The following is a 13,427-nucleotide window of genomic DNA, read 5'->3' on the forward strand; positions in this document are numbered from 1 at the left end:
TGCCTTGGATTATTTGGTCTTTGTTAACATAACAGTTTGCTCTGGCATGAGAACCACTGATTTTTTTGTCACTCCCCCCCTTATTCCTTACACCATTTGTTTGTTGCAAACAGACAAACACAAAAATATTTATAGCAGATATCACTGACAATATATGCATATGCATTCCTTAGAAATACAATGCATTTTATCTTTTCCCTATACTTTTTTTTAAAGTGTGGCTCTATTAACTACCTGTATAAAGACACATGCTTGGAGTTTGTTTTTTGTTTACGTATGTATATGATTTACATAGCTGCTACCCATCTTACAAAAGTGACTCTGGACAGCTTACAAATATTAAATCACAGAAAAAGTACCTCACATAACCTTCACATAACCCTCCAGCTTCCAAGAACAAACAAGTTGACAAATGATAAGGTGGGTAAGTTGTTTCTACTCTTTCGTTTAAGTAGAATAAATTTAAGGTTGCTTTTTCTTTGTGTAAATATGGTGTTATCACTTTCTCACCTGAGCTAGAAATGCTATTATAATCTCTTTTGCCTAATGTTGTTCCCCATACCACTTGATCAATGTTGACCCTAGGCATGGTTTTTCTTAATGAACTATCTAATTAGAAACAGATTCCAATCAGATCTCAAGGAGTGGTTTACAGCCACTCCTTGAGGTACCATAACATTCACATTATTAGAAGACTTATGAACATCAATGTTTACATATGTGGGAATCTAAACTATCCAACATTTCCTCACCAGGTAATGGGTACAGAAAGGGTCTGGTGGGATCAATATCCTTAAATGCAATTGCTTCTCATCACATAGGGGGATGCCCACCTCATGGATAGTCCCTGATACTTCTGGACTGCATTGCCAGGCACCTTCACCAGGCAGTGCTTTCTGCCACATGAAAGATGCCAGAAAGATTTCTCCTCCTAAGTACATTGCATTTCTTTACACACAAAGCTAGAGTTAATCAGAATTCACATAATTCAGGAAGTGCTTCACCTCTATGTATTAATGAAATCTTCCTATCTACTCACTATTAACGATACGTAGTAGAAAAGGTGAGGAGCCATTTTTCTCTGAATGGCTCTTATTGGTATTTTAAATATTGTAATTAAAGAAATCAATTCTTTAAATCAAAGTCAATTATTCAGTCAAAAATAACTATTGTTTTTCCTACATTTATAAAAGCTCTATATATTTATAGAAGCCTCTCCAAGGGTCTGTAATTGGTTTTTAGAATTATATGTATGCTGAAAGCTGCTCTAAATCATCCAATCCAAAACACCCACTTATATTTACAAAATGAGGTCCCTAAAGTTAATTAAATTTTATTCAGATCCATTTACTCTTCCCATGTTCATTTTTGCCAGAACAGCAAAGAACATATTTGTTTCAGTCTTTTCTAAGTCACATCTATATACATTTGGCAGTACTGTTAGTATCTATATGTTAACTTTGTAACTGCCACTTTTCATTACAATTCTTTAAATCATTAAAGCTCATTGCTGACATTTTTGATCTTACTTTGATTTTTATAACATATCATGTTGTTTTTTAAAAATGGTGTCACGTCTCAGTGATACTTGCTGGAAGTTTAATGATTTAATCTCATATGCCTGCACAATCTTATTTGAAAGGGTTTAATTTGAGTAAAACACGCATACTTTATAATTTGATCATTACATATTTGATATTGCCAATATCACTTATTAAAGTTTTTAAAAGTAGTCTTTTATCATAACATTTATTGAAATGAACTATCTTGATTTGTACAATATATTAGGCTGCATTGTAAAACTTTTTATTTCATTTGATATATCTGCAGTCCCACAGTTATAGTCAAAGTAAATTAACATTATTATATCTCCCATAAAATGTTGAATAATAAATGCACAATAATCAATATTTCCCAACTACAGTAGAAACTTAACTCATAATTATAGCATGGTTATTCAAATTAAATGTTAAAATAAGATAATCATTGCCAAGAAGGTGAAAAATTCTTTGTCTATTACAAATACCAACCTTTTCACGGTTCACTTTCTTCATTGCCCACTTTACGCCTGTTTTTTTGTGTTTTACTTCAATCACTACACCAAAGCTGCCCTGTCCTAATTTCCTTCCAAAAGAATAAATTTGCTGCAGACATAGAGAATATGTAAATAAATAAATAAGAGGACAAAGTACAGAAGAAAGATACTTAGAAGATAGTTCCAAGAAATCACCAAATGTATATTACGGAGATGATAAATATGCACAATTACCTGTAGATGATGTTTTATGCATTAAGAAAAACAAAGTACAAGTCAATAGAAGGGACAATAAAATTGAATGAATTAAAAAAGAAAAATAATTAGAATTCCTCATTTTTTAAAATGCTCACTATAGGCAGTTCCCTCTGTTTCCAGTTTAATGCTTGGGGTGTTTAAGGTAATGTATTCTAATTTATATTCCTTTTAAATCTAATGCCATTTTTGTAGCTGATTATTTTTTTAAATGATATAAATAAAGTTTTTTACTCCTAATCTCAAGTACAAATGCCCTGGATTTGCCCTTTTTTATCCAGAAATATTTGGCAGACTGATCTTTAGCCCCAGTTTAGAGAATTATGGGACAGGAGTAACAATATAAAAGATGCAAAGCAACTAACTAGAAAAATCAGACTTTGTAAAAACTACAGTGTTGCTAAAAAATAAAATTCCATTATTAAATGTTCCTACTCTCATTTGCACTCTGATTCGGGTATTTTAGAGACACAGATTAACCCCTAAATGGTTTCAACTACTCTCAAGGTGTAAATGGCTGGTTAACTGAAAAGAGTACAAATCTTTCCTTCATCACCAGTATGTTAAAACTGAGCATTATAAACTACCAGTAAAAGCATTCACAGAGATTATTTTCCCAGATATACCCTTCGGCACAACAGCTTTCTTAAATTCAATATTTTTCTTCCTGTAAATCTCCTTCAGGTTATGTTCTCTCCTCATATCAGTTTGGTTTTTTCTACAAAACTCAGTTGTCTAGCTTTCTGAATCCCAGCTCAAGGGCCACTCATATAAGGGCCACCATTTTTTTTTTTTTCTTTTTTTTAATCCTGCCTTTATTATTTTTATAAATAAGTCAAGGTGGTAAATATACTCCTTCCTCTCATTTTCCCCACAGCAAAAACCATGTGAGGTGAATTGTGCTGAAAAAAGAGGACTGGTCCAAAATCATCCATCAGGCTTTCATGTTTAAGGTAGGACTCTAGAACTCACATATTCCTGAGTTTTACATTGGTGCCTTGATTACCTGACCAAACTAGCTCTCTGACAAAAATTTGTCCTCTTTCTCTGGTTTTCAGAAAGGTGTTTTTTTTAAGGCTGGGTTTTTCCACCCAATATCATTTTTCTTGTCCCTGTTTTTGAAATGATAATCTCTTCAATCTCCCTTAAAGCTAACATGGTGCATCAGAAATGCAGTCCCCAAATGAATTCTTTATATTCCTGGGATGCCTGCAATAATAAGCTCTAATTTTGTGTGAAATGATTGTATGTGTTACAACACAACTTAAAATTGTGTGAGAATGTCTCCTTGAGCAAGTTATGTGGTCAATCCTATTATCCTGAATAATCCAAATTACTCACAGCTAGTACCCTTGTGTTTGAATAAAGCATGCTGTTTTAAGCCAGTTCTGATAAACAGCAGAATGTCTTTTGAATCATAACTGCACTGGGGGGGAGGGGGGGGGCAGAATCCCTAGAATAATTTTTTAGATGCAACCATCTAATCATTTGTGTGCCAGGTTGATATAATTTCTCTGAGTACAAAGAAGTAGTCTGCACAAATATTTTGCAAATGTGTTCTAAATAGTGTAATGTAAGTTAGTCCAAAATCCATTTCATTCGATTTAATTTTGAGACTGATGATTTCTGGAAAATTCAGTAGCTTGTTCTTGACTTTAAATATTTCCATATTATGGCTTTAAACTTTTTTCCAACCTACTCAATCCTAAACCATTATGTCCTTATCATAATATCATACTTAAAAGTTACAACAACATTTCACAATGATACTGAATTGCAAACCTGAATAGCTGCTCCATCATCTATTCGTGTATGTGGGATTTTGCATTCCGCAATATTGCCACGAATGCCTGGGGTAACAAGCATTTTTTTGTGAGAGTCTGTTAAGTCTGTCTTTGACATCTTTAGGAACATAAAAAGAAAAGCATGAAATTAAAACACAAGCCACTGTTTAAAGACTATATACTGTTTGAAATAGCTTCAAGCATATGAGATACATTTTATGTAACTTATTACAAATAAAGAAAATATATGAAGTGGGACGGGAACTAAAAAAGACAAACTTAACTGGCTTAAAAGAACACTTCAGTATAAATCTACCTTATATAATAGAGAAAATATTCTTGCAACATGTTACATCAGAACTGAGCTTTCTCCTCCATACAGACACATTTTGATCAATTTAACTATGACAATTTAAATTCATGAACATTTTGTCAAATGTTTATGTCCAGTTTCAATTAATGGCTAAAACTGAAATATATTCAAAATCAACTGAATTCAAAATTGAATCAATCTGATTCATAGGTATCCAGGAGAGGTTAACATCACAGCAATATTCCTTCAAAGCAGGGATGTCAAAGTCATGTTGTCACAGCAGTGTTTTCTCCTTCGCTAAACCGTGCGTGGGTGTGGCTGGCGCTTGATGCATTTGGCCCGCAGGCCAGGAGTTTGACAGCCCTGCTCCAAAGGATCTGACTCCTTCTGAGGTTGTGTACATATGTGTTTTAGAGACTCATAGAATCCTGAGCCAGTTTATTTGCAAAAATAAAAATAAAAAATGACACATTGAGCTTTCGGGGAGAAATATAAGAAGAATGCAAAGCCTCTCTTCAAAGCAAAGATGAGGAAGGGCAAGAGACAGCTGTTATTTCAATTTCAATATTGTACTGGCTTCTCTAGCTGCAGTGCTATTTAATATTTTTCTTTTCTAAAACTTGAATATTAAAACAGATTGGTTAGTCTTGGAGAGATTTAGGGAAGCATAATATTTGCTGTCATATTATGTTCAAGCCTTCCATCTCTTCCACTGTTTGCTCTGCATCCATGCATATACCCAATTATGATTTTTGTGACTTTGATACAACTCCCTTAAAATAAACCCTTAAATTGCTTTCTATTCATTACTTCATCAATCCTGCCCCCCATTTTTCTGAAATAATTCACTTTTGATGCTGTGGGACATATCTATTATGTTTCTATTTTTATATAACCTTCCAACAATGTTACAGATGAAACAAAATGAAAGGATGTTAACAGAGGAGCTTCCTTTTTGAAATGTTCATGACAATTTTCTTAAGAATATCTATAAAAGGTATAGAAACTAAGGAGAGAATATATCTTTTTTGGATACTCTCTATTGTTATTTTTGTAGAAGGGACATGGTGGCTCAGTGTCTTAAGACTCTGAGCTTGTTCAATCAGAAAGGTTGGCAGTTTGGTGGTTCGAATCCCTAGCACTGCATAACTGAGTGAGCTCCCGTTACTTGTCCCAGCTTCTGCCAACAGAGCAGTTCAAAAGCATGTAGAAATGCAAGTAGAAAAATAGGGACCACTTTGGTGGGAAGGTAACAGCACTGTGCGCCTTCAGCATTTAGTCATGTCGGCCACATGACCACGGAGACTTCTTCGGACAGCGCTGGCTCTTCGGCTTTGTAACAGAGATGAGCACCACCCCCTAGAGCCAGAAACGACTAGCATGTATGCATGTATTTACCTTTATCTATTAGTTTCTCTAAACTTAAAATATGCAAACTAGCAAACTTGAGCCCATCAGAGGTGTTGTGTCACTTTTATATGTTTCATCCAATTCTGTCAAGAGATAGATTATCAGAAGTTCTATTCTTCAATAAATAATTCTCTAACAAAACAACTGGAGTTCTTTGTATATACTTGGGCAGGATTATATCCCTAATAAATTACTTCCATACCCATAAACTAAATTATGCCAAATAGAAATGAATACAAAAATATAATTTCCTATTACAATCAATGGGACTTTTGGTTCTTAACTGAATGATCAAATTCAAAAAATCAGATTATTTTGTGAATCACTGTTTAGAATTAAACTGAATCTTGCAGCTGCAGCTGCTCATTCCTATTGAAAATAAACATTTCTTTTTTCTTTTCTTTTCTGGAAAACATTAGCCAAAATCTGAGTCCTGAAGTATACTTGGATCCAGGGGTGGGTTTCTACCGGTTCTCTCCACCTCTGTAGAACCGGTTGCTTTGAAGAGCAGCAGACATAGAACTGGTTCTATGTCTGCTGCTGTTGTGGCCCACCCACCCGCCCAGGCTCTTACATGACCTTTATTTCCTGCTTTTTCAACTGTAGCTGCTTTGCGTGACACAGCTGCAGTTGAAAAAGCAGGAAACAAGGGCTTTTCCAACTGCTGCACATTTGCATGCAGTGCTGCTCAGCTGTCTGGGCAGCTCAGTAGGTTGTAAATTGCACTCGCACAACTTGCACATGCGCGCGTGACGCTAATAGACAGAACCGGTAGTTATACCAGTCGGATCCCATCCCTGCTTGGATCTTGAACATGCCTGCACAATCTCTGGTTCCTGAAGCAGGCCTACTTTGTCTTGTTTATATTGGGCAGACAAGTTATGTTCCCTAAGTGTCATAGTTCAATGGCATAGCATATGCTTGCTCCACAAGCATAACGTATATACATAATCACTTATACAAGTTAATGAATATGAAGCCTAATGGCTAATTTTAACATGCCTTTCAAAATGAAGCTGAATTATGTATGAGGAATACAACTAAAAAAGTCTAACTCATGAATGTTTTCACAATTGAGTGTATGCTTAAATATTGCACGTTTGGAGCAGCCTGAATAAAAAGCAACACATAATTTCAATTATAACAAACATGACGTTCTAAAAACATTCCTGAAGATACGGTACATAATTTAAAACCCTTTAAGTGCAAAATTCAAAGAGGAAATATATAGCCAAAGAGGAAAAACTATGAGCTCAATTTATTGTGAATGATTTAGCATTTTCTCATCAATTTAAAATTAAATAATTACAGTAGCAGACTCATCTGCAGGTAAGCAAATATAAATTAAAAGGAAATGACACTGCATATTTTCTTATAGGTTACTCAATTAAAGATTAAATTAATATAATATTCAACATGTGAAAAAAATAATATCCATGCTATGGATATTATAATAAAACAAATTTTAGAAAGAAGAAACAAGTAAATGATAAATAAGTTTCATATGAAACAAGTGAAACTAAAAAGTCCCATGCTTAGCATGCCCCATCTAGTCAGCAGGCTTGCATATTTCTTTTCATACAAATTTTGATATCTTAGTGCAAGGCAAGGAATCTTGAAGGTCAGGGGTTAGCCTCCTGGACACCCAAAAGAGATAACATGATAGTGTCACTGAAGAGTAGAGCCAAACGTTTTTGGTTTGTTAATTTCTGGTGAGTTTTAAGATTGCAACCAGCTCACATTTCATCCATAAGCTCCACAAAAACCATGTTAGATGTCTCAATGTTAATCTCAGGATATGGGGAACAGGGCATGTGACTAGGGTTACATATACAGATATCTGAACAAACAAAGGAGTACATGTATAATTGTACAATGGGACAAATGGGGATCATACTGTTTAATTTACTTGGCAACCACAAAAAAAAATACAGCAAAAAAAATGCAAAAAATATACCTGTATATGAAATTACATTTTTTTAAGCATCGGAAATTATTTTTCCAACAAATATTTATTTTCAAGAATATATGCTATAGAATCGGCAGTGACATACTTTTCAAATTTCACCATAAAAACATATGATGAGTCATGCAATCCACAGATTACAGTAATCATAGATTTGAAGGGGCTAGATTGAAGCTAATTGCTGGAATCGGGAAATAAAATAAATAAAGTAAAATAAATAAATAAAATAAATAAATCTATGCTGTTGGAAATTTGAATGACATTGTTGTGAAAACTGTCTTTTAAAAAACAAGGTACTCAAAAAGCCAGGCAATATTTGCATGGATGACATATCCTTCTTTTGCCAGTCATGGTAACTTGTCATATGATTCAGAAATTTTCCATTCCTGTCATACTGTCTCAATTCCATTTTCTATCCCAGATATTGGTTATTCATGGCATGTTTAAATATGATTTATATCATTGTATAAAACTTTACCTCTTCATTTTAAGAGAGCCTCTTTAAAGAAACTAATTTACAGGAAGAAATAAATTACCCTTTTTTCTGCAATTTTTGCCTTAACTCTATTCTTAAATGCACATTTCTAACAATATTATGATAGGAGAAAAATACAACTCTACCAGCCAAAAAGGGAGAGAGAAAAACCTCACTATACTGGATTAAAATGAAATAAAAGGCTTTTTAATTTTTTCTTTACCTTGGAATAAGAGTCTCTTATAAAATCAGTGCAGTCATTCATTACTTATTTCAAAATATTTGTATTTCATCCTTTACTAAAATATTTGTATATCACCATTCTACTCTACTAAAAATTACTATAAACATAACATTAGTTTATGGCAATGCATTAAAATACATAATTAATTCATATGATTTAAATCATATATCATTAAACCATATATCATTAAGTATATAATTAATCTATAAAAACATGAACATGAGAAAACAAAAATACAAAGATGACTAAGGTATCTCTCAAATTTAAATGCCTAGGGAAAAAATACCCTATTCTAAATCTTGGATAACCTATTTTATTGCGTATATTTGCTGAAAATTCTGAAAGGTGTTTGAGAATAAAATATTTAACATACCATGGGGTCAAATAGAAATTCATTGGTGCCACTTTCTAGACCAATTCTGTACACAGAATCATTATACCTGCATGCCCATTATACCAATTTTAGAACCTATTCAGTAAGTTACCAGGATCCATTATATCCTTCTCTGAAGGAGATTACAGAGAATCAATAAGATGTCACTCTGTGATCCTTTTCCTCTGACTGGAGATGTCATCCATTCAGGCCTTCTGTTATATTTTTGCCAAAATTGAACAATTAAAATTGGGGAAGTGGATCCAAAATGAGTTATCTAATGTAATCTGCTACTTATTATTTCTTTCACTGAGTAGCTTCCTATCTTACAAGTAGGGATACAAATACAGAGGAATCTAATAAGTAAGGGAAAAGGAAACCAGTGCTTTCAAATGGCTGCAAATGTATTTGTTATAAATGTAATATCCTGTCTTGATTAAACTGTCTTGATTAAACTCAAAACATTACACATTCTTGAAAGCAGATCCTTAGGTTTGTTATTTTCCACATAGGAGTAACTTAAGAGTACAGCTACACCTGACAGATCAGTTAGTTGTTGATGAATGCTAGGAATTCCATTCCAACCTATAGTGTCATTAATAAGACATTAGAAGAATTTTTCCAGAAACTGGATCACCATCTGAATACATGAAGTCAGACCCCATCAGAAGAAAGAACAGATGGGAAAAGGCAACAGAATAGGCTGCAGATAGTCCTCAGTTACAATTAGTGTGATAAATGAAGCACTCATTTGAAGACCAGTAAAGAGTAACTAGATATTGAGTCGGTAACTAGGAGTTTGCCTATTTAGAAAAGAATGAGAAGTTACAGTATCATAATAGGCTTTCATAAGAGAAGGAACAAGACGAAATAGTCTATAAAGCAATTGATATATGATACAACGTCCATGGCTAAATTTCTCAGCTGTCAAATGCATATAAAACGCAACCCCATTTCAAAAGGAAGCTCCATCCAAGATTTGAACAGGATACATATTTTAAGGAAAAATCACTGCTGTTTCAGTACAATTGTACAGGGCAAAAGCTCCGATCCTGACATATTTGTCTGGGTTTGTGGGTAAGAATTTGTAGATAGCAAATGTCGTGTGTGTGTGTGTGTCTGTGTGTGTGTGTCTGTGTCTTTCTGCAACTATTGTTATGTAAGTGCCATAGAAAATAATTTCAAAGTAAATCAGTGCAGGGCAGAGGGAGACAAGAAAATATCTAAATTTTGTTTCCTTACATCTTCTACAGAAGATTGTTTTCTTGAGGGGCCTTCTTCGGGTTCTAAAATCTCATTTGTTTTATCAGTTGTTACAGCTGAGGTTTCTACTACAGTTCCTCCAGAGCACACAGAATCCTTTTTGCAATAGGGACAAGAAGATACAAGATTGCTAGGTTGAAATGTTGCAGAACACTTGAGGCATTTTACATTCTTCTCTTCTTTATTAAGATCAGCCATTTGTTTGATTGTATGGATCCTGCTGTGCAAATTAAATAGTAGCACAAAGATTGGTACCTCTGTATGCACTGTTGAAAGAAGCAGAACAAGAAGGTGAGAAAATTTATGGGGGCATAAAATATGTAGTAACTAGCAAGCAACAACAATATTGTAACAAACACAGACCCTTGATATTGACAGATAATTTGGAGAAGCACAGCCAAAAACATCATTGTAAAAATATTTTTCCACCAAGCAAACTCCAACAAAGAATTATGGGAATTTCCCCATGTATTAAAAATACAATCAACAAAAAATGGGCCTGTAAAACAATTCCTATAAGTAAGAAAGTTAAATCATCATTATCACCTCCTTATGACTCTATAGTAAGAGGGTACAAAGTAAAAATTCAATAAAAAACTTACTGAATTCTATAAAAATGGAAAGAACTGTTGGTCTTGATATATTCAGTTTACAAAGCAGAAAAAATAGCACTGTGTTTTTTATATCTAGTATTATTTTAGTTTATTTTTTAAAATTTACTATATATAACCACTCATTTCACTATCTATTTTGGATGGCCAACAATATATAAAGACAATACAACAAGCATAATAAAGCCACAATAAATGTGACAACCAGGTTTGGGGCAAATCTAATCTCAGGGCTAATGGTATTCCCAAGTGTAAGTGTTTTAACAGAAAAGATATGCTTTCTGAATCCAGCAAGATGAATTGTTTAACTAGTGCAACTCACACCATGCCTCTCCCATCAAACCAAATGTGACAAACAGAAACAACTGGGGAGAGGCAGACCTACAAATCTCTCAGATTTATGCCATGAAAGGCTTTATAGGTGACCACCAGCAGCTCGAATTGCATCCTGAATCACAATGAAATGGAATGGAATCCAGTGGAGCTCATAGAGCAGAGATATAATGTACTAAAGCAGGGATCCACAATCGACATGGCACAGTACCAGGCCACAGACTGTTGGGAACCAGGTCACCCAAGTGGTAGGTAAGCATGCACACGTGCAAAGCTGCATTTGTGCAAGAAACTTGCCCATGTGAAACCACCCCCTGGAAGAGGGGATAGTTGCTACAGCTGCTGGTCCACAGAGCTAGAAAGGTTGGGGACCATTATACTAAAGCAGGGGTCCCCAACCCCCAGGCCTCATCCCACTACCATGCCATGACCTATTCAGAATTGGGCTGCGCACAGCTCAACTTGTGCAAGTGGTCAGCTGGGGGCACTCATGTGCATATGTGCCAGTCTGCTGCTCATGCAAGTCAAACTGCGTGCATGCATGCTAGCCCACTGCTCATGCAAATTGAGCTGCGCACACGCACGCCAGCCACTCCTCACACAACTCAGTTCTCTTTCCCCCCTGCCAGCTGGAACGCCAAAGTTAGGGACCACTGAACTAAAGTGTGCCTATAACTACACACTCTGAACCAGCTAGAAATTCTGGATTAAGATCAGCCCCATGTACAGTGCATTGCAGTAATCCATTCAAGAGGTGATCAAGCAATGTGTTCTGATCCAGGAAAGAGCACAATAAGTGAATAAAATGAAGTTGTTCAAAAGCCTTCCTGATCATGGTTGCCACCTGATGCTCAAGCAGAAGCTGTGAATCCAGGATGATCTTGAAAGTGCATACCAGTTCTGTTTGGGGTAGTCCAAATATATCCAAAACTAAAGATTTAAAATCCCCAAATCTAGGCGGTCCTTAAAATCCAAAGCCATTCTATCTTGTTAGAGCTGAGGTGCTGGCTTCTCTATTCAGACCCCCATAGCCTCCAGACATCAAGGCAAAATCTCTACAGCATCATTTTGTTGCCCCAGGATAGAAAGACAGAACTGGATACCATCAGAATATTGATGATGCCTCCCCTCATGTGTTGAATTGCCTTACACAGAAGCTTTATGTAGTTATTAAAAAGAGAACATTGGACTATGGGTTACACTTCTTTCCTCCATCAACACTGGCTGAAACCAGCCCCAGAAGAAGGAAAGGCTAGAGATCAAGCAAAAACTAGGACAGACACAGCAATCACATCATACCCTCATCAGAGATGATCCACAAGAACAATCAATCCCATACCTAGGTCTGAGACCTGATTGAAAGGGTCCAGATAAGAGAAGGTTAGAGATGGGACTAAAATTATTCAACATGATTAGATTCAGCTATTGTTTCTTTAGGAGGGAATAAACTATCCCTCTCTGAGCACTGGCAGAAAAGCCCTCCTCTCAAGAATTCACCACATAGTCTTTGCTAACCAGGAGAGTCATGGAGCTAGTTAGCTGAGCTTAGAGATCCAAGAACCCTGTCCACTGAATCAGGATTCACAGGATTAGCCTCATCCCAGATAACCAAGCCAGACTGGTCTTCAATCAATTTCATGAGACTTCCATGACTTCTATCAAGGCCAGAGCTCAATTTGGAGCAATTTTATCTGATAGGTACATAGTATATTTCTCCCAGAAAGTCTGCATATGAACTATGGTCCCACTTTTTCAAGGGGGACCAAGTTGGCTATTTGCAGATGCGATAAGAGTGGAGAAATACTAGTTGTGGCTGTACTTACTACCACAAAGTAGGCATTAATAGGAGTTCTAGCTTGTACTCGGATTCACCCCTCATTGTCCTCCAGTACTGATCTAAGCATTTCTCCTCCAGTTTTATTTCTCTCAGTTCCTCTGTAAACCAGGGAAAGCCCCAGGATCAATGAGAGGGGACAGGTTGCATAAGGCAATCAATCCAAAGCTCTAGCTGTCCTTTCATTTCAGGTGGTGACTAAAGCTTCAGTCAAATCATGAAACATATCCTCAGGAACAACCATAAGTTCACTCTGGAATTTAAGATTGGGATGGTCTAATTAAATGTGGCCAGTGTCCTGTGGCAGTGAGCATCACTAAAAAACTTAAAGGGAATCAGTGATGTTACCTTGACAGATGTATGATGGCAGTGTTTCCCAACTCCAGATCATTCCATCACTATCCCAACAGAAAAAAAAATCAACTATATATAATCACTATTATGTACAAGGCCACTGATGAGGTAGGTCAAGTCTCTGATTACCACAGAGGCCATGAGTTCTTGAGCAAATTCTGCTTCGGGGACTGCAGA

At 35.6% G+C, this 13,427-nt stretch overlaps 1 protein-coding gene and 1 long non-coding RNA gene across 8 annotated transcripts in view; one reads left to right on the forward strand and one right to left on the reverse strand.

Annotated features, from left to right (window-relative positions):
* Positions 1-13,427, reverse strand: part of STK33 (serine/threonine kinase 33) — a 70,180-nt gene that overhangs the window by 21,896 nt on the left and 34,857 nt on the right. For 4 of the 7 annotated variants that reach the window (XM_087950934.1, XM_087950933.1, XM_087950932.1 and 1 more), the window contains 3 exons: positions 10,098-10,384; positions 4,073-4,192; positions 2,031-2,144 (listed from right to left, as the gene is read on the reverse strand). In XM_087950934.1, coding sequence (XP_087807060.1) covers positions 2,031-2,144; positions 4,073-4,192; positions 10,098-10,316 — 453 coding nt within the window. In that variant the 5' untranslated portion in view covers positions 10,317-10,384. The remainder of the gene's footprint in view (positions 1-2,030; positions 2,145-4,072; positions 4,193-10,097; positions 10,385-13,427) is intronic. The other 3 variants (XM_087950936.1, XM_087950935.1, XM_087950937.1) reach the window with 1 other exon arrangement.
* The window catches only part of LOC148133308 (uncharacterized), a 188,595-nt gene that overhangs the window by 15,037 nt on the left and 160,131 nt on the right, over positions 1-13,427 (forward strand). The gene's annotated exons all lie outside the window — the stretch shown is intronic.

This window comes from Notechis scutatus, chromosome 1, assembly GCF_049901735.1.
Source record: "Notechis scutatus isolate UNSWTSFEM ecotype Mainland chromosome 1, rNotScu1.2, whole genome shotgun sequence".
In the NCBI taxonomy this organism is placed as follows: domain Eukaryota; kingdom Metazoa; phylum Chordata; class Lepidosauria; order Squamata; family Elapidae; genus Notechis; species Notechis scutatus.